Source organism: Pongo pygmaeus, chromosome 12, assembly GCF_028885625.2.
Source record: "Pongo pygmaeus isolate AG05252 chromosome 12, NHGRI_mPonPyg2-v2.0_pri, whole genome shotgun sequence".
NCBI lineage: Eukaryota > Metazoa > Chordata > Mammalia > Primates > Hominidae > Pongo > Pongo pygmaeus.
This window is the reverse complement of record NC_072385.2, coordinates 27,232,897-27,256,123: the sequence shown is the minus strand read 5'-3', so window position 1 is coordinate 27,256,123 and position 23,227 is coordinate 27,232,897. Positions and strand designations below refer to the sequence as shown.

The window sequence follows — 23,227 nt, the reverse complement described above, 5'->3', positions numbered from 1 at the left end:
CCACTGCCACCGTAGCTTATGACCACAGCTCCATTCCCTGGCCACCCAATCTATTTGCTCGTGGATCTAAAGCCCAGATAATATTGGTTCTGACACCTCCTACTCCAAAGTGTCAAGTGGTTCTCCACTGCCTGGTGACATGAAACAATTGATGTGATGCTGGTAAAACCACCTTCATGAGCCACATGGTGTGTTTGACTCAGGCCCCTTGAGATCTGTCCTTCCCTGTTTTAGGTTTACCCCTCATGTCCTTTGCCTGCTAGCCTTCAGGCATGCTGTTCTCTCCATGGGAATGACCTTCGCTTGTGCCTGTCAAAATCTTGTCCTTTAAGGCAAAGCACCATCCTCTGTACCCCCTATTCTGGCAGGTTTAAGTGCTCAGACTCTGCCAGCTTCTTACTGTTGGAAAAAGCTACAGATGAGGAAGGTAGTACAACTGGAATGAAGCCTGTGTTGGATTGGAGTTGGAGGTAGTATGAAGTCATGGTTTTAATATACATACAGATAGATACCAAAATAAACACATCTGTGTGTGAGAGCCAGCATTAGAACATACACATGTATTTCCTAGCCCTGTCTGTTGGGAAGGTCTGGAAGCAATGACACTACAATAGCAATGAGCACATACAATGTCCAGATCTTGGTTTCTAAATACCATTCTGGGAAAAAGTTCTTTATTCTGTACTTGTAAATAGTTTAATACCATTAGTGTGAGGCCTGTGTTCTTCCTTGGTGAGGGAAGATGGGCTCCATTTTCTAAACTAAGCTCAGATAGAAGCCACTTCCACCCAAGAGCAAAGGTTTGGTCCTAGCAGGGGACATGACATTTCCCCTAGGACAATTCCCTGAAACGGAAAATAATAGATGAGCTTGGAATATTCTGTGGTGCCATAAAGTAAGGAAGTGAAAAAGGGAAGGGCTTGTCTAAAGGACACAAGAACCAACTAGAAGGAGCACCCAATGCTCAAATCTGTAACGGATGATAAGCCATGGCATAAAATATGTGTGAGTCATACTCATGCAAATAAATAACTGAATAAATGTATACATGGGGAAGAAGGGACAGTTCTCACTTATGGTAAAATTCCAATTGATGTCAAAGGAATTGTGCAAAAGAAAGTCACCATTGAGGAAACACCATAGTGATCATTGTTGCAGGTAAGAATGGAGACAAAAATCAGTGGGCAAAAGTAAAGACATTTGTGTTGTCTCTATTCCTCCACAAGATACTTATTAATTACAAAAGGAGAAATAGTAACTTTATGGTGGAGAGACATTGACACTACCTTAACCAAATAATCAGAGTATACATCCCCAGTAATAAGTCATTGTCTCTGTTTTCTTTTTTTAAGAGGATCTCACTCTTGTGGAGGCTGGAGTGGAATGCAGTGGCACAATCATGGCTCACTGCAGCCTCCATCTCCTGGGCTCACGGGATCCTCTTGCCTCAGCCTCCAAGTTGCTGGGGCTACAGGCGTGCACCACCACACCCCACTAGTTCTTATTTTTTTGTAGAGATGGGGGTCTCACTGTATTGCCCTGGTGAGTCTCAAACTCCTGGCTTCAAGTACACCTCCTGCCTCAGCCTCCCAAAGCACTGGGATTACAGGCATGAGCCACCAAGCCCAGCCATAAGTCATTGTCTCTTTCTTTGCTTTTTTGAGATGGAGTCTCTCTCTGTTGCCCAGGCTGGAGTGCAGTGGTGAGATCTCAGCTCACTGCAACCTCCACCTCTTGGGTTCAAGCGATTCTCCTGCCTCAGCCTCCCGAGTAGCTGGGATTACAGGCGCTCACCACCACACCCAGCCAATTTTTGTATTTTTAGTAGAGATGGGTTTTCACCACGTTAGCCAAGCTGGTCTCAAACTCCTGACCTTAAGTTATCTGCCTGTCTCAGCCTCCAAAAGTGCTGGGATTACAGGCGTGAGCCACTGGGCCCGGCCATAAGTCATTGTCTCTTGATGATGCACTAAGAGGGGCCTGATTTTCCCTCTGGTATTCTTGCATCACCTCAATCTAACCAGGAGCAAGCAGCAGGCAAACCCAAACTGAGGGCAGTCTACAAATGAATAGAGTTGTCTTGTTCAAAAGTGGCAGGTCATGGGGACAAGGAAACACCAAGTGCAATGTGAGATCCTAGGTTGGAAAAAAGACCTTACCAGGAAAGCCAGCAAAATCCTGATAAGGTCTGCTGGTTAGTCCATAGTACTGCATCAGTGTTAATTTCCTGGTTTCAATAATTATGCTATGGTACTGCCAGGTGTTAACATTAAGGAAAATTGAATGAAGGTTAAGTAGGAACTCTACTATTTTTTGCAATTTTTCTGTAAGTCTAAAATTATTTTAAAATAGAAAATTGCGCTGCGTGTGGTGACACATGCCTGTAATCCCACCACTTTGGGAGGCCGAGGCAGCAGGATTGCTTGAGCCCAGGATTTCGAGGTTCCAGTGAGCTATGAACAAACCACTGCACTCCAGCCTGGGTGACAAAGACCCTGTTTCAAAAATAATAACTTAAAAGTTGGGGTGGGGGAAAAGAGCTCAGGGTCTGGAGCTATGGTCTGGGTTCACAATCTTGCCACAAGAAATTGCTAGCTGAGTATTCCTGAGCTGTCCCCAGGCTTCCGCATCTCTATTATGGGGATGGTAATAATAGCAGCTTCCTCATGGGTTTATTCACAGCCTGGAAGACAAGCCTGGAACATTTTATTCCAGAAAATAAAAAGAAATGCTCAAAAAGGCCGGGCGCAGTGGCTCACGCCTATAATCCCAGCACTTGGGGAGGCCGAGGCGGGCGGATCACGAGGTCAAGAGATCGAGACCATCCTGGCTAACACGGTGAAACCCCATCTCTACTAAAAATACAAAAAATTAGCCAGGCGTGGTGCCGGGCGCCTGTAGTCCCAGCTACTCAGGAGGCTGAGGCAGGAGGCTGAGGCAGGAGGATGGCATGAACCCAGGAGGTGGAGCTTGCAGTGAGCCAAGATCACGCCACTGCACTCCAGCCTGGGCAACAGAGCGAGACTCCATCTCAAAAAAAAAAAAAAAAGCTCAAAGAATGATAGGGGCATGTCAGAAGGCCACAGGAGCCGGCCTGAAGAGGTTCCCACTGGCCAAATTTGGAACAAATTAAACATCAAAAAATAAATAATGATAGCCATGGATTATAATCCACTGAATAAAAAAGCATGAATCCATACTGATAATTAGTAAGCTAAAGTTTGATGAGGAACAAGGTATTGACATTTCTCAGCATTGCCTCATAAGATAATAAAGAGCACCTTCACAGTGAAGTTTGGCAGACATTAGCTTCATCAAGTGACGGAAGTGAACCTCCTCAGCAGTGGACAAGTCGGCATCACGTGCCTCCCAGGAAGGGTACAGCATCCCTTGCCCACCATGCGTAACCCAAATCCAGTGTGAAACAGACAAACCCAAGTTGTTGGTATAATTCTTAAAAGTGTCAAGGTCAGGATAGTCAAGGAAAGACAAGAACTGTTCCAGATGGAATAACTAAGGGCAACACGTGATTCTGAGTTGGCTCCTTTTGCTATAGAAGACATTATTGGAACTTCTAGCAAAACTTAAATGAGTCTGAAGATTAGATGGTAGAAATATACAAATTGTAGTTTTGTGATTTTGATGGTCATGTTGTGGGTATTAAGAGAAATGTCTTTGTAAGAAATAAACATGCGTGTGATGGGGCATCAGATCACCTTACTTTCAAATGGCCCTGGGAAAAAGTTCTTCACTGTATACTTGGAAAGAATTTAATACAGTTAGAGTGACGCTTATATTCTTCCCTGGTGAGTGGAGATGGCATCCAATTTAAGCTGCTAACTGGCCAGAGGTTCAGATGGAGCCCACTTCTACCCAAAAGCAAAAGTTTTGTCTTCCTAGTGGGGAACATTATATTTTCCCCCCCACCACTAGGGTTCCCAGTTACCATGAGGCAAGGAAGCGAGCTATTCCATATGGTTAGCCTGAAGCAGTTCTCAGCCTTGCTGTTGGAAACACCTGTGGAACTTTAAACTTCTGATGCTTGGGTCCTAACCCAAGATACTATTTTAATGTCTGGGTGTGGCCTAGGCACTGGGAGTTGTAAAAGATCCCCAGGTGATTCTAAGGTGCAGCTAAATATGAGACCTACTGACTCAGGGACTGGATTTATTGATCTGTGCATTCTTTTCCTATTGCTGCCATAGAAAATTCTCACAAACTTAGTGGCTTAAAATAACACAAGTTTATGGCCGGGCACGGTGGCTCACACCTGTAATCCCAGCACTTTGTGAGGCCGAGGCGGGCGGATCACAAGGTCAGGAGATCAAGACCATCCTGGATAACATGGTGAAACCTCGTCTCTACTAAAAAAAAAAAAAAATTAGCCGGGCGTGGTGGCGGGCGCCTGTAGTCCCAGCTATTCGGGAGGCTGAGGCGGGAGAATGGCGTGAACCCGGGAGGTGGAGCTTGCAGTGAGCCAAGATCATGCCGCTGCACTCCAGGCTGGGCAACAGAGCAAGACTGTCTCCAAAAAAAATAAAAATAAATTAAAAAATAAAAAAGTTTATTATCTTACGGTTCCTAAGTCTAATGTGGGTCTCACTAGGCTGAAGTCAAAGTGTCAGCAGGGCTTCACTCCTTTCTGAAGACTAGAATATCATTTCCTTGCCCTTCCCAGCTTTTAGAGGCTACTTGCCTTCCTTGGCTTGTGGGCCCCTTCCTCCATCTTCAAAGCCACCAACATTGCATCTCTCCGACCATTCTGAGTCACATCTCTGACTCTCTTCTGCCTCTTTTGTGCTTTTTGGATCCACCTGGATTATCTGGGAATAACTATTTTAAGGTCAGCTGATTTAGTAACCTGAGTTCCATCTGTAGTCTTAATTCCTTCTTGCTATGTGACCTAACATATTCACAGATTTTAGGGATTTATGACGCGGACATCTTTGGGGGATCATTATTTTGCCTGCCACTGTCTGGAAATGTACTGGAGATTTTTCTTTCCGCTTGTTTTTCTGGTTTGAGACGGGGTCTCGCTTTGTCACCCAGGCTGGAGTGCAGTGGCACGGTCATGGCTCACTGAAGCCTCGACCTCCTGGGTTCAAGTGGTCCTTCCACCTCAGCCTCCCAAAGTGTTGGGGTTACAGGCATGAGGCGCCATGCCCAGCCAATTTTTCTTTACAAGTAAATTGGTTAAATTTTAAAAAAGAAAAGCAAAGACTTGGAGATGAGGGAGGGAGAAAACAGATTGGATTAATGATGTGGGGAGTCAAAAGTCTCCCTCAGCAGAGTTTGAGCTGGAAGAGATGTGGAAAGGGAAAGGCAGGCCACCCACACAGGAGGGCTCAGTGACAGCACAGACTAATCTCATGGGCGTGTAGGGGTTAGATTTCACAGGGGGTTATCTGAGAGCTCCCCTTCCCAGAGGAAAGGGCCTTAAATGGCAGGTCAGTGCTTGGGCATTTCCTGGACACAGGTCACGAACAACAAAGATGGAAGCAATAGCTTTGACTACACCTTCAGGATGGGCAAGATGAGGGGAAGGGGCTTTTCTCTGACTCTATCAGCTCCCACTGAAATACCTACTTTGGACCAATTTTGTGAAGACAGTAACTGAAGCCAACTCTGGCTAATCTCCACACAAAATGAAAAGGTATTTCCATTTTGTAGGTAAGAGGTTTTTGAGATTTTAACTTGTCCCAAGGTGTCACAGGTATGAAGCAGCTAAAGTGGGCTTTTTTGGCATTTCTCCCCTCCCTTATTCCCGTGCGTATCTCAAGCATTAAAAAAAAAAAAAAAAAAAAAAACTAAAAAAAAAAAACCTATATAAATACCTGAAAGGGTAGTAAATGTCTACATATCAAATATCCAGAGTTCAAATTCTTCTCAATTTTCCTTTATAATTGTTTTCAAATCCAGATCTAAACAAGGTGTGCATGCTGCTGACTGCTATCTCCCTTATCTGTTTCTCCACATGTTCTCCCTACCTTTTCCCCCCACTCCTTGCAATTTATTTGAAGAAACATAGTCAGTGATTTCTGAAATTGTTCCATATTCTGAATTTTGCTGCTGGTATCCCCATGAATTCTTACTTTGCACCTGGGTCCCTCAAGACTTCAAAATCCCCAAAACTCTCTTCACAAGGCCACCCTGACTCTATGATGATACTGTGAGGACCTACTATCCGCTCAGCTCTTTACATATTAAGCACCTCATAAGGTATTTACCTTTTTGTAGTTGTACTTGACCCCCAGAGAACATGTCCACAGGGATAGAGCCAAATGATGGAGCCAATATTTTAAGTCCTGTCAGCCTGACTCCTCAGCCTGCCCCTTTCTCTCATACCAGGTGGTCCCATTCATTGCATTACAGGTTGTCGACCTATTCTTATTATTAATCTAAGCACTATACACCGGTTATATACTTTCAGTAAGTGGATGGCAAGCTAGCATTAACAGATAGCTATTCCCAAAATAAGAATATTCCATGCCTACCAAAGAATACAGGAAAGAAATAAGACCAGCCATCTATGGGAGAAGGAGCCAACGCAATGGCTAGTCTTTACTGGAAAGAAGAAACTTTACAGCACATTTTGAGTAATTTAGTGCAAGTGCTCAGTGTGCCAGCTGCTGGGGCACCAGCTTGTAATGGGCTCCACAGCGGGGGCATCGCTGGGCCTCGCCTTTGTGCAGCCAAAACCAGACGACGCTGGTATTGTCCTCTTCACCTAAAAGGGAAAAAAGGTGGTTTATGGTCATCCAACCTAGAAAGGGAGACTTTCAACATGAATTTCTTTTCCTCAGACATCTCTGATACACAAGTAAGACTATGGTTGATATCTCAAGAGATCAGTTCAAACCCTCCTCCCATTCTTCAGATGAAGAAATTGAGGCTCTGAGTTCACCTATGAGTAAACTGACCTTGTATCAAGGTCACTGTAAATTCTAACAATTCCCTTGCCTATGTAGAACGTAAAGCAGGGTCCGTTCTGGTATGTATCCCTAGTGTCTAAAATGATGCCTGGCATAGAAGCAGTATAACAATAAATATTTGCTGGGTGGGTACTCCTTCATGCCACACTCCCAGTGAGCCAGTCTTACCGCTGTGCTGCGCTTCTTTCCAGTAAGGATGAACTATCAGGCATAATGAGGCTTGAGAGTGTCAAGAGCCTTAGAGAAACTTACCAACATGCACTCACACACTGAAGATTTGAGGCAGCTTATAGACTATTGTAGGATATATTAAGCAAGTGGATAAAAAATAGAGGTGAGGTACTTACAGATGCAGCCTACTATTCTCTTGTTGGAGATGGAGGGGACTAAATTAGGGTCTTCCCTGGTGCCTGAAGCTCCCCTTGGGGCCAGTACATTGTATGGGTCCTGAAGAAAAAAAAAAAAAAAACAAGAATTGAACGATTAGGCCAAATAAGCCCTATCTTCCAGAAGCTCAGGGGACTGTTCCTACAAGCCAAGTTTCCTGTATCAAATACTCCCAGAGAGGAAACCACTATGAACACATCCAAGGCCATAAGTTACACAGGAGACACAGAAGGGAGTTTCTGCTTACCAGTCCCTTCTTTGCAGCCAGCATGATCTCCCTCTCCAACCCAGTCGCCTGCTCTTCATCAGTGGGAACACCACCTAAAGGAAGATACGTGAATTATGACGCTGACTGAAATGACCGATAGAAAAATTACAAACAGAAATGATCAAGGAAAATGCTGCCCTGAAACTTCTGTGTAAGTTTTAGCGGGCTCACAGGCTCCTAAAGGCTACTTATATCCATGGTCCCCTAAGAACCACCAAGTCCCCATCCACACAAGCGGCAGCGCTGGGGGGAGCTTTTTTTTTTTTTTCTTTTTTGAGACGGAGTTTTGCTCTTGTTGCCCAGGCTGGAGTGCAATGGCGCGACGTTGGCTCACTGGAACCCCCGCCTCCCGGGTTTAAGCGATTCTCCTGCCTCAGCCTCCTGAGCAGCTGGGACTACAGGCGCGCGCCACCACGCCCAGCTAATTTTTGTATTTTTAGTAGAAACGGGGTTTCACCATGTTGGCCAGGCTGGTCTTGAGCTCCTGACCTCAGGGGATCTGTCCGCCTCGGCCTCCCAAAGGGCTGGGATTACAGTTGTGAGCCACCGCGCCCGGCCTATGAGCTTTTCTTTCTCCAACCACCGAGGCAAATTTGTCGACATTTGTCTAAAAGCACATAGAACCCACTCGGCTTGAGGTGGGCGCAGGTTTGAAGGGAGGCCGGACCCCTCCCCATCCCGGTGGCAGTCCCGGTCCCTCCCAAGGTCACCCGGCACCTCCGTTTAGGATACTTTCGCAGCGGAGTCAGTTCGGGGGCCGGCAGGAGCAGCGGTCCAGAATTACAGGGAGATGCCTGCAGAGCCTGAGGCACTGGGGACCGTAAAGCGGCCACTGGGACCTCGAGAAGCTGCACGGGCCGCCCCGCTTTGCCGCCCTGGGACCACCCTGGGAGGGCAACACTCTGGTCCCTGGCACGCCCGGCGACCCGAGTACCTCCGGATGCCATGGAGCGAACCGCGGCCGCGCCACTGGGGCCGCGAGCCCTCAGGGCCTGCGCGGCCAGCGCTCCAGCTCCGCGAAGTAACCTTGAAGCCATTGCTTCCGCGACTAGCAGCACTTCCGGGAACAAGCTGCAGAGACAGGCGGGACTTCGCGGGGCGGGCTTCTTTCTCCTCTCGGTCAGCTTTCCGCTTCCTCCCAGCCCTCGAGCCCGCCCACTCCCAAGACTGTGGCGGGGGCGGAAACTGCGCATGCCCAGTTCTGCCTCTTTATGCACCGCGTAGTGGCTGAGGCTTGGGGGCGGGTTTGCTCTTTAACAACGCTGGGAGGTGGGAAAGTCTTTTTGGTCCCTGGAGTTCAGCGGCTGAACCACATTGGAGTTCCTATGGGTCTGGCCCCGTAGTCGTGTTCAGCAAACGTGGAGGCTGCTGATGGAAGCTATTAAGTCCCCGTATGTGAAGAGACTTACTGAACCCCAAATGGTTTGAATTTAGAAGTGGGCTCCTAAAGATCACTGCGTTCCTTACTAGGCTGGTTAGTGGCAGGGCTGGTTCTGGCAGTGCGTGGGCCGTCGCGAGCGTGTCGCATTGGACGGGACCTACCTGCAGCCCTGGCCCAGTTTCCTGTTAGAGTTGTACTGTGTGTGGGAGGTGCGGAGGTCCCGGCCTGGGGAGGAGGACAGGGCCGGGGCGGGACCCCCTACCAGGACCAAGGCCCTGGTGATGTGAAGGAAGTGGCCACTCTTTTTCGAGGCTACTAAGGGAGGAGGAGCAGGAAGGGGAGTTGATAACAGGAAATGGAGTCAGAGCCTGCTGTGACTGGAGTTCCTTGTTTGAAACGGAAAACATATTCCGTCCATAGCTTCCCGTTGCCCATAGGCTAAGATGTGCAAATTTCTTAGGGTGAGCTTTAGTCAGTATAGCCCTGTGACAGGCTAGCTGCATGCGGTATCTGAGTTTCCCTACCAGATAGAAAAATCCCTTTAGAGTGGGAATTATGCTCATCATTGAATCTTCAATGCCTTGCAGAGGTCTGGTATATAGTAGGATCCAGTAATTTTAGTAAATTTACTACTTGGATAGAATATACAAAACCAGTTTATAGGGCTTCACCTGGCCCAGTGAGGTCAATTGGAGGCAACTTGGGGAGAGTTGAAGGCTTAGGTGCTCCCACCTGTCTCATTCAGGCTACGATATTTTCAAAAGGACGTGGTGGAGCATTGCTTCACAGGAGCACGTCTGGTCTTCCTGGGTGCCCCCTCCACCAATAAAAAAAAAAACAAAAAAACCTGTATTCTAAGGCCAAAATTTCTTTAAAGGTGGTTTTTGCTTTGAATGGCTTCACTGTTACTCCCTTCTCCCTCACCTCCACTGCAACCCCTCCAAATTGAATTGGGCGAAAATTCTGAGGAATGTTCCCCAAGGATCTATAGTTAATTTTGCAACTGTGGTTAAGGTGTTAGGCAGGAGAAAAAAGCATTGGTCTGGAAAGTAGCACCACCAGCTAGTTCAGCCACTTTTTATCCTTTGGGCCACCATTTTTACATCAGTAAAACTGTCGTTCAACTAGGTTAGTATTTCCCAAAGTGTATTGCATGGCATCCAAGTCTCAAGACATGATCTCAAGAAAAAGGACTTGGTCAAGACAGGGACATCCTGCATTTGATGACCACCCTTTTGGAGATGGACACTAGCATAATAAAGGCTCTGATTAGGCTTGCAATAAAGACCTCTTATTTAATTTACCTGCAGTTTAAGCCAGAGTTTCCCTGTCTTAATTGACCACAAAACCCTTTCTGAGGAACACCTACTAACTTGCCCCTCAGCAAAGCAGTGAGGTATTCAGCTCTGATATGTTATGATTCCCTGCTGCCTGACCAGAAATGGTTTACTCCAGGCTATAAAATGGAAATTGAATTTAGGCTTCTCATTCTCATAGTAGGCTTGCCTAATAATAGGAAATTTTTGCAGGCCCTCATCCAACTCAGGAAAACCTCAGCTTCACTCTGGGATTATTTACATTGTGTGAGTGAGCTCCAAGGTCAGGTCCAGGCTCCCCAGATGTCCCCGCATCCCTTGCTGCTTCCATCTCCCACCACTGTCAACTCACACCCAGTCCCTCAGGTCTCCTTTGGAAACAGTTGGCTTGGGGAACAGTCTGCCACCTCTGCTCCATCATTGTCTTTGCCAGCACAATAAACTTACTATTATTTTTATAGGATAATTTTCAGTTGTCAAAATAAATGTACATTATAAGTCGAACAGCACAGATATATAAGGAAAAAGCTAGCAGTTTGGTGCTTATCCTTTTTTTCCTTTCCCTATGCCAGGGTTTCTCAACCTCAGCACAACTGACATCTTGGGTTGATAATTCTTTGAGGGAGGTTGTGCATTGTAGGATTTAACCCTATGTCATTAGCACCTCCCTGACATGATAACCAAAAATGTCTTCAGCCATTGCCACATGCCCCCTGGATTTGCAAAATTCCCATTGAGCATCACTGCATACATGAATATAAAATATAAAAACATAACTACTATACAAAGTTTTAGTAAGTTGCTTCTTTCATTAAAAAATATTTTGTAGGCTGGGTGCGGTGGCTCACACTTGTTATCCTAGCACTTTGGAAGGCTGAGGCGGGCGGATCACCTAAGGTGAGGAGTTCAAAACTAGCTTGGCCGACATGGCGAAACCCCGTCTCTACTAAAAATACAAAAATTAGCCGGGAGCGGTGGTGGGCGCCTGTAATCCCAGCTACGCGGGAGACCGAGGCAGGAGAATCGCTTGCACCCGGGAGGCAGAGGTTGCAGTGAGCCAAGATCACATCATTGCACTCCAGCCTGGGCGACAGAGCAAGACTCCGGCTCAAAAAATATATATATGTTGTAGATATCCCTTCAGATCAATACATCTAGATCTTAACTTATGTGATGGCTGCAGAATATTCCCTACTGTGAATGTACTTCAATGTACCCAGCCATTCTCCCTTGATGAATATTCCGAAGGCTTCTAGTTTTTTGCCTCTCATATAATGCTGCAGTGCACATCTTTGTACATATAACTTTATATTCCAGAGGTTTTGTTTCTGAGGAGTAGGGTCAAGGGTGTATGTGCTAAACATTTTAATAATACATTCTGCCAGATTGCTTTCCCAAAGTTTGGAGCAATTCATGCACCCACCAGTAGGGCATGTGAGTATCAGTCCCCACCTCCAAACCTTTGCAAATTTAGCCCCACTGGATGAAAGAAAAATGATGCTGTTAGTGCTGTTGTTGTTTACATTTCAGCTCCTTGACCTCTAAGGCAGTTGAACACCTTTTCAGATGTTTACTGATCATTTGTACTTCCTCAGGGATGTGAATTGGGCTTAACCACTCAGGCACACTATTTAACCTCTTTCTGCCTTAGTTTCATTGTCTTTTTTTTTAGTTATTACTATTTTTGTTGTTGAGACTGAGTCTTGCTATGTGGCCCAGGCTGGTGTCAAACTTCTGGCCTCAAGCAATCCTCCTGCCTCTGCCTCCCAAAGTGCTAGGATTACAAAGCATGAACCACCACACCGCAGGAATTTGAGACCAGCCTAGACAACATAGGGAGATCCCGCATCTCTACAAAATTTTAAAAATTGGCCGGGCGCGGGTGGCCCACACCTGTAATCCTAGCACTTTGGGAGGCCAAGGTGGGTGGATCACGAGGTCAGGAGTTCAAGACCATCCTGCCCAACATGGCAAAACCCTGTCTCTACTAAAAATACAAAAAATTAGCCGGGCGTGGTGGCAGGCACCTGTAATCCCAGCTACTCAGGAGGCTGAGGCAGGAGAATCACTTGAACCCAGGAGGCAGAGGTTGCAGTGGGCCAAGATCGGGCCACTGCACTCCAGCCTGGGCAACAAGAGCAAAACTCTGTCTCAAAAAAAAAAAAAAAAAAAAAAGCCAGGCATGGTGCCACCTGGCTGTAGTCCTAGGTACTCAGGAGGCTGAGGCAGGAGGATCATTTGAGCCCAAGAATTTGAGGCTACAATGATCTATGATTGTACCATGGCACTCCAGCCTGGGCAACAGAGCAAGATCCTGTCTCTTAAAAAAAAAAAAAAAAAAAAGGCCGGGCGTGGTGGCTCACACCTGTAATCCCAGCACTTTGGGAGGCCGAGGCAGGTGGGTCATGAGGTCAGGAGATCAAGACAATCCTGGCCAACACGGTGAAACCCCATCTCTACTAAAAATACAAAAAATTAGCTGGGCGTGGTGGCGGGTGCCTGTAGTCCCAGCTACTCGGGAGGCTGAGGCAGGAGAATGGCGTGAACCTGGGAGGCAGAGCTTGCAGTGAGCCGAGATCGCGCCACTGCACTCCAGCCTGGGCGACAGAGCAAGGCTCCATCTCAAAAAAAAAAGACTCAGCTACTCGGGAGGCTGAGGCAGGAGAATCGCTAGAACCCAGGAAGCAGAGGTTGTGGTAAGCCGAGATCGGGCCATTGCACTCCAGCCTGGGCAACAAGAGTGAAACTCCATCTCAAAAAAAAAAAAAAAAAAAAAAGCAGGTAAAGTATTTGAATAGGATTTTTCCAAAGAAGACATACAAATGGCCAATAGGGTCGGGCATGGTGGCTCACGCCTGTACTTTGGGAGGCCGAGGCAGGTGGATTGCTTGAGGTCAGGAGTTCGAGATCAGTCTGGGCAATACAGCAAAACGCCATCTCTATTAAAAATAATAATAATAATGTTTTTAAATGGCCAACAAGCACATGGAATATGGTCAACATCATTCATCATCAGAGAAATGCAAATCAAAATCTCAATGAGATACCACTTTATATCCACTAGGATGGCTAAAATAAAAAAGACAGATAAGGCTAGGTGCCATGGCTTATGCCTATAATCCAAGCACTTTGAGAGACCCAGGTGGGCAGACGGGTTGAGCCCAGGAGTTTGAGACCAGCCTGGGCAACACAGCAAACCCCATCTCTATAAAAAATACAAAAATTAGTTGGGTGCGGTGGCGTGCACCTGTGGTCACAGCTACTTGGGAGGCTGAGGTGGGAGGATCACCTGAGCCCTGGAAGGTTGAGGCTATAGTGGACCATAGTCATGATCACGCCACTGCACTTCAGCCTGGGGGACAGAGTGAGACCCTGTTTCAAAAAAAAAAAGATAATAAATGTTAACAAAGATATGGGAGTAATCAGATCCTCATATGCAGCTGATGGAAATATAAAATCGTGTTGCTGTTTGGGAAAACAACTTTGCAGCTCTTAAAAAAGTTCAACATTGAGCTACCATGTGACCCAGCCATTCCACTCCTAGGCATATACAGGGACAGAACTGAAAATGTCTTCACACAGAAACCTGTACACAAATATTTATAGCAGCATTATTCACAATACCCAAAAGGTGGGAATGACCCAAAGATTTATCAATTGATGAATAGATAAACAAAACATGAAACAACCATACAATGGAATATTATTCACCCATAAAAAGGAATGAAGTACTGGTATGTGCTACAACATAGATAAGCCTTAAAAAATTACAGTAAATCAAAGAAGCCAGACACAAAAGACTACATATTGTAGTGTTCCTTTTCTTTTTATTTTTAATTATTTTATTTTATTTGAGACAGGATCTTACTTTGTCACCCAGGCTGGAGTCCTGCAGCCTCAACTTCCTGGGCTCAAGTAATCCTCCTGCCTCAGCTCCCCAAGTATTGGGACTACAGGCACGCACCACCACGCCCAGCTAAATTTTGTACTTGCTGTGCAGATGCGGTTTCAGCATGTTGCCTAAGCTGGTCTTGAACTCCTGAGCTCAAGCGATCCACCGGCATGGGCCTCCCAAAGAGTTGGGATTACAGGCGTGAGCCACTGCAGCCCGCCAAATGGTTCCTTTCATACAAAATATCTAGAATAGGCAAATTCATAGAGCTAGAAAGTAGATTCGTGATTGCCAGGGCCTGGGTGAGAGGGATGGAGAGTGGCTGCTGATGGGTACAGGCGTTCTCATCTGAGAGTTGAATGTAAAACCTTGTGCATATACTAAAAACCACTGAATTGTACACTTCAAGCATCAAGCAAGCAAGCAAGGAAGGTTCACCTTGCAGGGTCTTAGTTGAGGCAACAAATGAGACGTGGGAAGTGGCTCTGATGCCTCTGGTGCTCATAGGGGCCTGTGGGTCCACCTTTCCCTCCTCCTAAGTGTGAGTTCCTCAAGGGAAGGACCCCCAAGAACATACGCATCCCTTATCCAAGTGCCTGACATGGGGCTTAGCACATAGTAAGTGTTCCATAAATCCCACTGACTGCATGGAGACAATGATGTTATTTTTTTGTAAGCTAAGGGGAAGACATTATAGATCAGCACATACACATGGGTATATACAGTCAAGAAATAAGTGAATGAATCTGCAGAGCTATTGGGACACATCCTCTGAATGAACATTTGTCTCGAACAACAGTCCTGATCAGTGAGCAGAATATTCAGTGAAGGAAACTTTAAGAAGGTTCCCCTCCAAAAAATGACATCAGAGAGCATGAGCTCAAATCATCTCCCTACATGGTTTAAAAAAAAAAAAGGGGGCCGGGTGCGGTGGCTTACGCCTGTAATCCCAGCACTTTGGGAGGCCGAGGCAGGCGGATCACGAGGTCAGGAGATCGAGACCATCCTGACTAATACGGTGGAACCCCATCTCTACTAAAAATACAAAAAATGAGCTGGGCATGGTGGCGGGCGCCTGTAGTCCCAGCTACTCGGGAGCCTGAGGCAGGAGAATGGTGTGAACCCGGGAGGCAGAGCTTGCAGTGAGCCGAGACTGCATGACTGCACTCCAGCCTGGGCGTCAGAGCAAGACTCCGTCTCAAAAAAAAAAAAAAAGACTCCTCTCAAACTTGGCTTGTGGTCAGTGGGGACCTACGAAGGTTCAACATGTGTATCAAAAGTGGTATTTCTGTTTGGGGCTCATCTACTCTGGCCACAGCATGATGTTTGTTCTCAACAACTACAATGTGTTCAGATTTTGAAAACCCAAATGTCATAAAAACTTTAAAAGAGATGCAATTCTTGCAAGGTCAAGTGGACTAAAACATTCCTGGTAAAGAGCTTACAGTGGATCATTCATCTGATTTCTAAAAACTTAGAAATGAACCTATCAAACACCAGCAAAGCCTGTGGAATAAAACTATTGATGCAATGAAGTGAGCTGAAGAGATTAAACAGAAATGCCAAGATGGCCAGATGTGGTGGCTCACGCCTGTAATCCCAACACTCTGGGAGGCCAAGGTGGGTGGATCACCTGAGGTCAGGAGCTCGACACTAGCCTGGCCAATATGGTGAAGCCCTGTCTGTACTAAAAATACAAAAATTAGCTGGGTGTGGTGGCATACACCTGTAATCCTAGCTACTCAAGAGGCTGAGGCAGGAGAATCGCTTGAACCCAGGAGGCGGAGGTTGTGGGGAGCTGAGATCACACCGCTGCACACCAGCCTGGGTGCCACAGAGCAAGACTCTGTCTCAAAAAGAAAAAAAAAAGGCAGCCATAAAAAAGAATGAGTTCATGTCCTTTGCAGGGACATGGATGAAGCTTGAAGCTATCGTTCTCTGCAAACTAACACAGGAACAGAAAACTAAACACCACATGTTCTCACTCATAAGTGGGAGGTGAACAATGAGAACACATGGACACAGGGAGGGAACATCATCACACACTGAGGCCTGTCAAGGGATGGGGGCAAGGGGAGGGAGAGCCTTATGACAAATACCTAATGCATGAGGGACTTAAAACCTAGATGACGGGTTGATGGGTGCAGCAAACCTCCATGGCACATGTATACCTATGTAACAAACCTGCACATTCTGCACATGTATCCCAGAACTTAAAATAATAAAAAAAAAGAAACTCCAAGCTAAATGTATAATGAACAGATTGAAGAAAAAGAGCTACAGAAAATCCAGGACATCAAAGAAGTCAAGCAAGACATTTATCTTATTCAAGCTCCTCTTGCAGGCAAAGGAAAGCAGTTGGAAGAGAAAGCGGTATAGCAATTACAATAGGCCGTGGACATGGAAAATGTCTCTTAAAAGTCTCACTGTAGGCTGGGCATGGTGGCTCATGCCTATAATCTCAGCATTTTGGGAAGCTGAGGTGGGAGGATTGCTTGAGGCCAGTAGTTTGAGACCCCCCTTCTCTACAAAACTTTTTTTTTAATTAGCTAGATGTGGTGTACCCCTGTAGTCCCAGCTACTTGGGGTGGGGGTGTGGGGATGTCAAGAGTGGGGAGGCTGAAGTGGGAGGGTTCCTCCTTGAGCCCAGGAGGTCTAGGTTGCAGTGAACTGTGATTATGCCACTGCACTCCAGCCTGGGCAACAAAGTAAGACCCTGCCTAAAAAAAAAAAAAAAAAAAAAAAAAAAAGGCTCGTAATCATTTCTTTTTTTTTTTTTTTTTTTTTTGAGACAGAGTCTCGCCGTGTCACCCAGTCTGGAGGGCAGTGGCACGATCTCAGCTTACTGCAACATCTGCCTCCCGGTTTCAAGTGATTCTCCTGCCTCAGCCTCCGGAGTAGCTGGGATTACAGGCGCCTGCCACCATGCCCAGCTAATTTTTGTATTTTTAGTAGAGACAGGGTTTCACCATGTTGGCCAGGCTGGCCTCAAACTCCTGACCTCAGGTGATCCACCTGCCTTGGCCTCCCAAAGTGCTGGGATTACAGGTGTGAGCCACCGCACCAGGCTTTCATTGTAACTATTTCTATTTATTTATTTATTTATTTACTTATTGAGACAAAGTTTCACTCTTATTGCCCAGGCTGGAGTGCAATGGGGTGATATCAGCTCACTGCAACCTCCGCCTCCTGGGTTCAAGCGATTCTCCTGCCTTAGCCTCCCGAGTAGCTAGGAGTGCAGGCATGTGCCCCCATGCCCAGCTAATTTTTGTACTTTTAATAGAGACAGGGTTTCACCATGTTGGCCAGGCTGCCCTCAAACTCCTGACCTCAGGTGATCCGCCTGCCTTGGCCTCCCAAAGTGCTGGGATTACAGGTGTGAGCCACCGCACCCGGCTTTCATTGTAACTATTTCTGTTTATTTATTTATTTATTTACTTATTGAGACAAAGTTTTGCTCTTGTTGCCCAGGTTGGAGTGCAATGGAGTGATATCAGCTCACTGCAACCTCCGCCTCCTGGGTTCAAGCGATTCTCCTGCCTCAGCCTCCCCAGTAGCTGGAAATGCAGGCATGTGCCCCCCATGCCCAGCTAATTTTTTGTATTTTTAGTAGAGATGGGGTTTCTTCATGGTGGTCAGGCTGGTCTCAAACTCCCGACGTCAGGTGATCCACCCGCCTCAGCCTCCGAAAGTGCTAGGATTACAGGGATGAGCCATTGCGTCTGGCCCATTGTAACTCTTCCTTTCTTTCCTTTCTTTCCTCTTTTTCCTCTTTCTCTCTCTTTCTGACGGAGTCTCGCTCTGTCACCCAGGCTGGAGTGCGGTGGCACCATCGGCTCACTGAAAGCTCCGCTTCCTGAGTTCACGCCATTCTCCTGCCTCAGCCTCCTGAGTAGCTGGCACTATAGGCGCCCGCCACCACACCCGGCTAATTTTTTTTTGTGTGTGTATTTTTTAGTAGAGACGGGGTTTCACCGTGTTAGCCAGGATGGTCTCAATCTCCTGACCTCGTGATCCACCCGCCTCGGCCTCCCAAAGTGCTGGGATTACAGGCATAAGCCACCGTGCCCGGCTAGAGTTTCGCTCTTGTTGCCCAGGCTAGAGTGCAATGGCGCGATCTCGGCTCACTGCAACTTCCACCTCCGAGGTTCAAGTGATTCTTCTGCCTCAGCCTCCCGAGTAGCTGGGATTACAAGCAGGCGCCACCACGCCCAGCTGATTTTTGTATTTTTAGTTACTAAAAATACAAAGGATGAAGAGCAGAAGGGAAATCCCCAAATTCAAGCAAGCACAGAAACCCATGATTAGAGACGGGGTTTTGCCATGTTGGCCAGGATGGTCTCAATCTTTTGACCTTGTGATCCGCCCACCTCTGCCTCCCAAAGTGCTGGGATTATAGGCGTGAGCCACTGTGCCCGGCCCATTGTAACCATTTCTATATGTACGTTTAAAAATGTCCTTTGGAGACTTAGAACTTCTAAATTATTTATTTTTTTACATAAGGGCACTTAAATGAAAGGTGATTAAAAATACATCTCTCCGGCCGGGCGCGGTGGCTCACGCCTGTAATCCCAGCACTTTGGGAGGCCGAGGTGGGCAGATCACGAGGTCAGGAGATCGAGACCATCCTGGCTAACACGGTGAAACCCGGTCTCTACTAGAAATACAAAAAACTAGCCAGGCGTGGTGGTGGGCGCCTGTAGTCCCAGCTACTCAGGAGGCTGAGGCAGGAGAATGGGGTGAACCCAGGAGGCGGAGCTTGCAGTGAGCCAAGATGTCACCACTGCACTCCAGCCTGGGCGACAGAGGGAGACTGTCTCAAACAAAACAAAACAAAACAAAACAAAAATCTCTCCTACATTGCTGTCTGCAAAACATCAGATGTTATGAATGTTAGACTGCATCTCAATGGTAGACCTTCACTGACAGGTTTACTTAAATCAATCATGAAAATTCTGTTTGTAGGCTGGGTACAGTGGCTCATGCCTGTAATCCCAACACTTTGGGAGGCCAAGGCGGGCGGATCACGAGGTCAGGAATTTGAGACCAGCCTGGCCAACTTGGCAAAATCGCATCACTACTAAAAACACAAACATTAGCTGGGCCTGGTGGTGAGCACTTGTAATCCCAGCTACTAGGGAGGCTGAGTCAGGAGAATTGCTTGAACCTGGGAGGTGGAGGTTGCAGTGAGTGGAGATCGCGCCACTGCACTCCAGCCTGGGCAACAGAGTGAGACTGTCTCAAAAAAAAAAAAAAAAGATAAAAAAGAGAGAGAGAAAATTCTGTCAATACAGAAGTGAATTGTGGACATAAAATGGTCATGCCATTTGGTTAATGGTACTAGGCAGCATTTATGTAAAAACTAATGACAAAAATTCACAGCTAGTGATAAACAAACAAACAAAATTGGCATGGCTTCCAGCTGAGCTCACCTTCACCCCACTCACCGTGTAAATGGGGTCATCCTCTGAGTTAACACAGTGGAATCCCCTTCCTGTCTCTCTCTCATGCCTGTCGGTTCTCCCCCAGCAATAGTCCCTGGAGTGGCCCCTATTAAGGGCCTTGACATCCACTCCCACACTCAATTTTACAACCACCTCCTTTGGGACTCCCTGTTTCACACCCCTCCTGTCTCTGGCCTCTGTTCCTTGAGTCCTGAACCTGAACTAGATTCTGTCCCGCCCTGTAAGGTCCTCCTCAGGCTGGCTGACACCTAGGAGTCCTGCACTTGCCCACTGATAAGCGACATCTCAGGCCTCAAGCATTCATGCCTTTGCACATTTTATTCCCTTTTCCTTGAATGCTTTTTCTCCTCTTGGAGATAAATAGTAAATTCGGACTCAAATTTCAAGACTTTGGGCAAATGTTACCTTGCCTGAGGTCATCGGACCCCTTCAGGCAGAGTCCCCATGTCACTTCTGTGTGCTCCTGCAGCCTCTGGGCACACCTCCATTGTGGGGTTGAGTACATGGAAAGGTTATTATCTTTTTGCACATGTTTTGAGTCTAGGCAGTGTGGCAGGTGCTCAGTCTTTGTTGAACGACTGCATAATGAAGGGTGCATTATACAGGACAATTGTTTCTCCATCTTCTGATATACCTGGTTATTCAAACCTATATCCATTTTGTTACATAATGTCCTTGTATAAAATCACACATGATAAATTACTTTTGGAATTGAAAATAAGGAAAAACACATTATTTCTTTCTACTGTAGAAACTCTACGTTATAAAGAGAAGCATGGAGTCCTTTGCGTTCCCCACCCCCTCCCCTTCTTCTCTTGCTTCCAAGAAGCTTAGAGCCAGGTTTAATGTTCATTCACAATAATCACATTAGCCTTCCTGAACAGAATTTGGCTTTTCCTGCTCTTTCTGGTTTAGATTTTCTATCTTTTCTCTAGTAACCTCTTTGAAATCAGGCAGTGGAATATGGAGGGGAAGGAATGGGTTCTGTAATCAGAGAAACATGCATTCAAATAGCCCTGCACCTCGTGGCTGTGCAACTTGAGCAATTTACTTAACCTCTCTGAACCTCCAATTTCCCTTTTATAGGGTGATTATAGGGAATAAGTTAAAATGTATGTACTGTATATAGCACATAGTAGAGGATCAAAACATGATGATTACACAAAGTGGGGCTATAAGTGAAAAAAATAATTGAAAGTGCCACTCCAGGCTGGCCTCTGGAAGAATAAGCAGCCATTCACATGGGATGACTTGGGAAGGAGCAAGGCCAACTTGCAGCCCCTCTCCCCCAAGTCGGTCCCGTCACTAGGATCACTATCCAAGGGACTGTTTGAAAGATGCCTTCTTAACTGAGCTGAGAGACCAGCTCACCAGGAGTGGGCACATATAGCACGTGGTTCTGCAAAGCAGGGCAGAGGGAAGAGAAATCCTAAGAGGAGGAAGAGGAGGAGGAGAAGGGAAGGGATGGAGGGAGAGGAGGAAGAAGAGGAGGAGATTGGGGAGGTCCTTGGCTGGATGTGGCCAGGCCCTGCAAGGGTCCTCTGTGCTGGGGTTGCTGAACTACCTAAAGCAGCCCTGTTTGCCAAAGCTCTTTTTCTGTTCCTTCCAGGGTCTTCTGGGAGGAATGTGGAGGGTCTCAAGGACACAGAGCCTGAACACAAAGAAGTTAGGGCAGTGGATCCCTAAAGTGAGGGCAAAACCCCGAGAGATGAGGGGAGAGACAGGCCAGCAGCAACAAGAGCCCCAGGCTAGAATCCCGGCTCTCATAACCCAGTGCCTGGCCCTGAACCTGGCAGAGGGGCTGCCAAGCCTCAGTTTCTTCATCTGAAAAATGAATCTAGTAACAGTGCCCTCCAGCCTGCTGTGAAGATCAAATGAGGTCAGGTTTCTGGAGGCAATTTGCATACTGAACGAGGGTTATTCTTGTGTAAGTTATTATCCAGTTTTGCCTGGGGCTGGATCTGTCTCTTTATATTAAACTTTCAAACAGTGCGTATTAAAATGGACCTACCTATATAGATTTAAAACATGTTAAATCGCAGTAGTTCTGCAAAGAACCGTAAGGAGTTTGGAGGGGATTCTTTCTACATCTTCAACAGCCTTTTTTGTTTTGTTTTGTTTTTTTAGACAGGGTCTAGCTCTGTTGCCCAGGCTGGTGTGCAGTGGTGCAATCACAGCTCACTGCAGCCTCGCCCTTCTGGGCTCAAGCGATCTTCCTGCCTCAGCCTCCTGAGTAGCTGGGACCAGAGGCACATGCCACCACATCTGGTTAGTTTTTAAATTTTTTGTAGAGATGGGGGTCTCATTATTTGCCCAGGCTGGTCTCCTGGACTTAAGCCCTCCTCCCGCCTCAGCCTTCCAAAGTGCTGGGATTACAGGCACATGCCACCATGTCCTGGTGTCAGTAGCCCTTTTGACAGATAACTGGAAGTCAGATGAATGAATGGGCCCAAACTCCTGCAGGAATTTATCAAAAGAAGCAAAGGCAAAGTAGTAATTATTTTCTGCTCCTTCCAGGGGTCTTCCCCTTGCTGGGAAGAGACTGCCAACCCCCAAGGTGGCTGCCTTCCCACCCATCATATCCTGGCCTCAGAAGAGGGGCTCCTCAGGGGACGGCCATCCCAGCCACACTCTGGCAAAGCTCAGTTCAGCTCTACTGCCCTCTTTCCTGGAGAACCACACAGGAGGATCATTAATTAGTTATTCGTGATGCCTAATTAAAAATCAGTTCCCCAGAAGTCTAGGGTGTGAGTTTTCGTTGATAACAGGGTTGGTTTAGAATAAGACAAAATAATTTATATAAGCAGCCTAACTCAATGCCAGGTGCAAGGCCGGGGCTCAACCAGTATTTGTTGAGTGTGAATCCGAGGGCTGAAATCTCCTAATGGGAATACGCATGTGCGCACACACACAGACACACACACCCACACCCACAGAGAGAGAGAGAGAGACAGAGAGAGAGAGAGAGAGAGAGAAACATGCCCAGGACAGATCTCTTCTCAAAGCAAAACGTGGAAAATGATTTTTGTGGCTGGTGGTTCTGAGCAGAGTTGTTCCCAATACACAGAGTGGTTCTCAATACACACATCTGCAGTGTCTCCACCATGGAAAGATCTGACTGTCGGACTGAGGTCGGTTAGATAGAGTGGTTGTGGCCTCCCTTAAAGGGGAACGAACTTGATCGATTGGCAACTGCATAAATTTCATCAGGCTCCTGGTTAGAATATCCCGCAGCAAAGAGGATGAAGAGCAGAAGGGAAATCCCCAAATTCAAGCAAGCACAGAAACCCATGATTAGTGTCCTTGGGCTGACCTACGCTCATTTTAGTGCTAAAAAACACACAGGCCAGACGTGGTGGCTCACACCTGTAATCCCAGCACTTTGGGAGGCCAAGGTGGACAGATCACGAGGTCAAGAGATTGAGACCATCCTAGCCAACATGGTGAAATCCCGTCTCTACTAAAAATACAAAAATTAGCCAGGCGTGGTGGCAGGCGCCTATAGTCCCAGCTACTCGGGAGGCTGAGGCAGGAGAATTGATTGAACCCAGGAGGCAGAGATTGCAGTGAGCTGAGATCGTGCCAC

At 46.8% G+C, this 23,227-nt stretch overlaps 1 protein-coding gene and 1 pseudogene across 1 annotated transcript; one reads left to right on the top strand and one right to left on the bottom strand.

Annotated features, from left to right (window-relative positions):
- Window positions 1-6,528: 6,528 nt before the first annotated feature.
- Window positions 6,529-9,282, bottom strand: LOC129030520 (cytochrome c oxidase subunit 5B, mitochondrial). Its single transcript, XM_054475918.2, has 4 exons — window positions 8,522-9,282; window positions 7,567-7,640; window positions 7,280-7,379; window positions 6,529-6,727 (listed from the first exon to the last, which is right to left on the bottom strand). Exons 1-4 carry the CDS (start codon window positions 8,778-8,780, stop codon window positions 6,615-6,617), a joined length of 546 nt encoding a protein of 181 aa, XP_054331893.1. The 5' UTR covers window positions 8,781-9,282; the 3' UTR covers window positions 6,529-6,614.
- Window positions 9,283-9,411: 129 nt separating this feature from the next.
- Window positions 9,412-16,594, top strand: LOC129030800 (probable ribosome biogenesis protein RLP24; annotated as a pseudogene).
- Window positions 16,595-23,227: the final 6,633 nt, after the last annotated feature.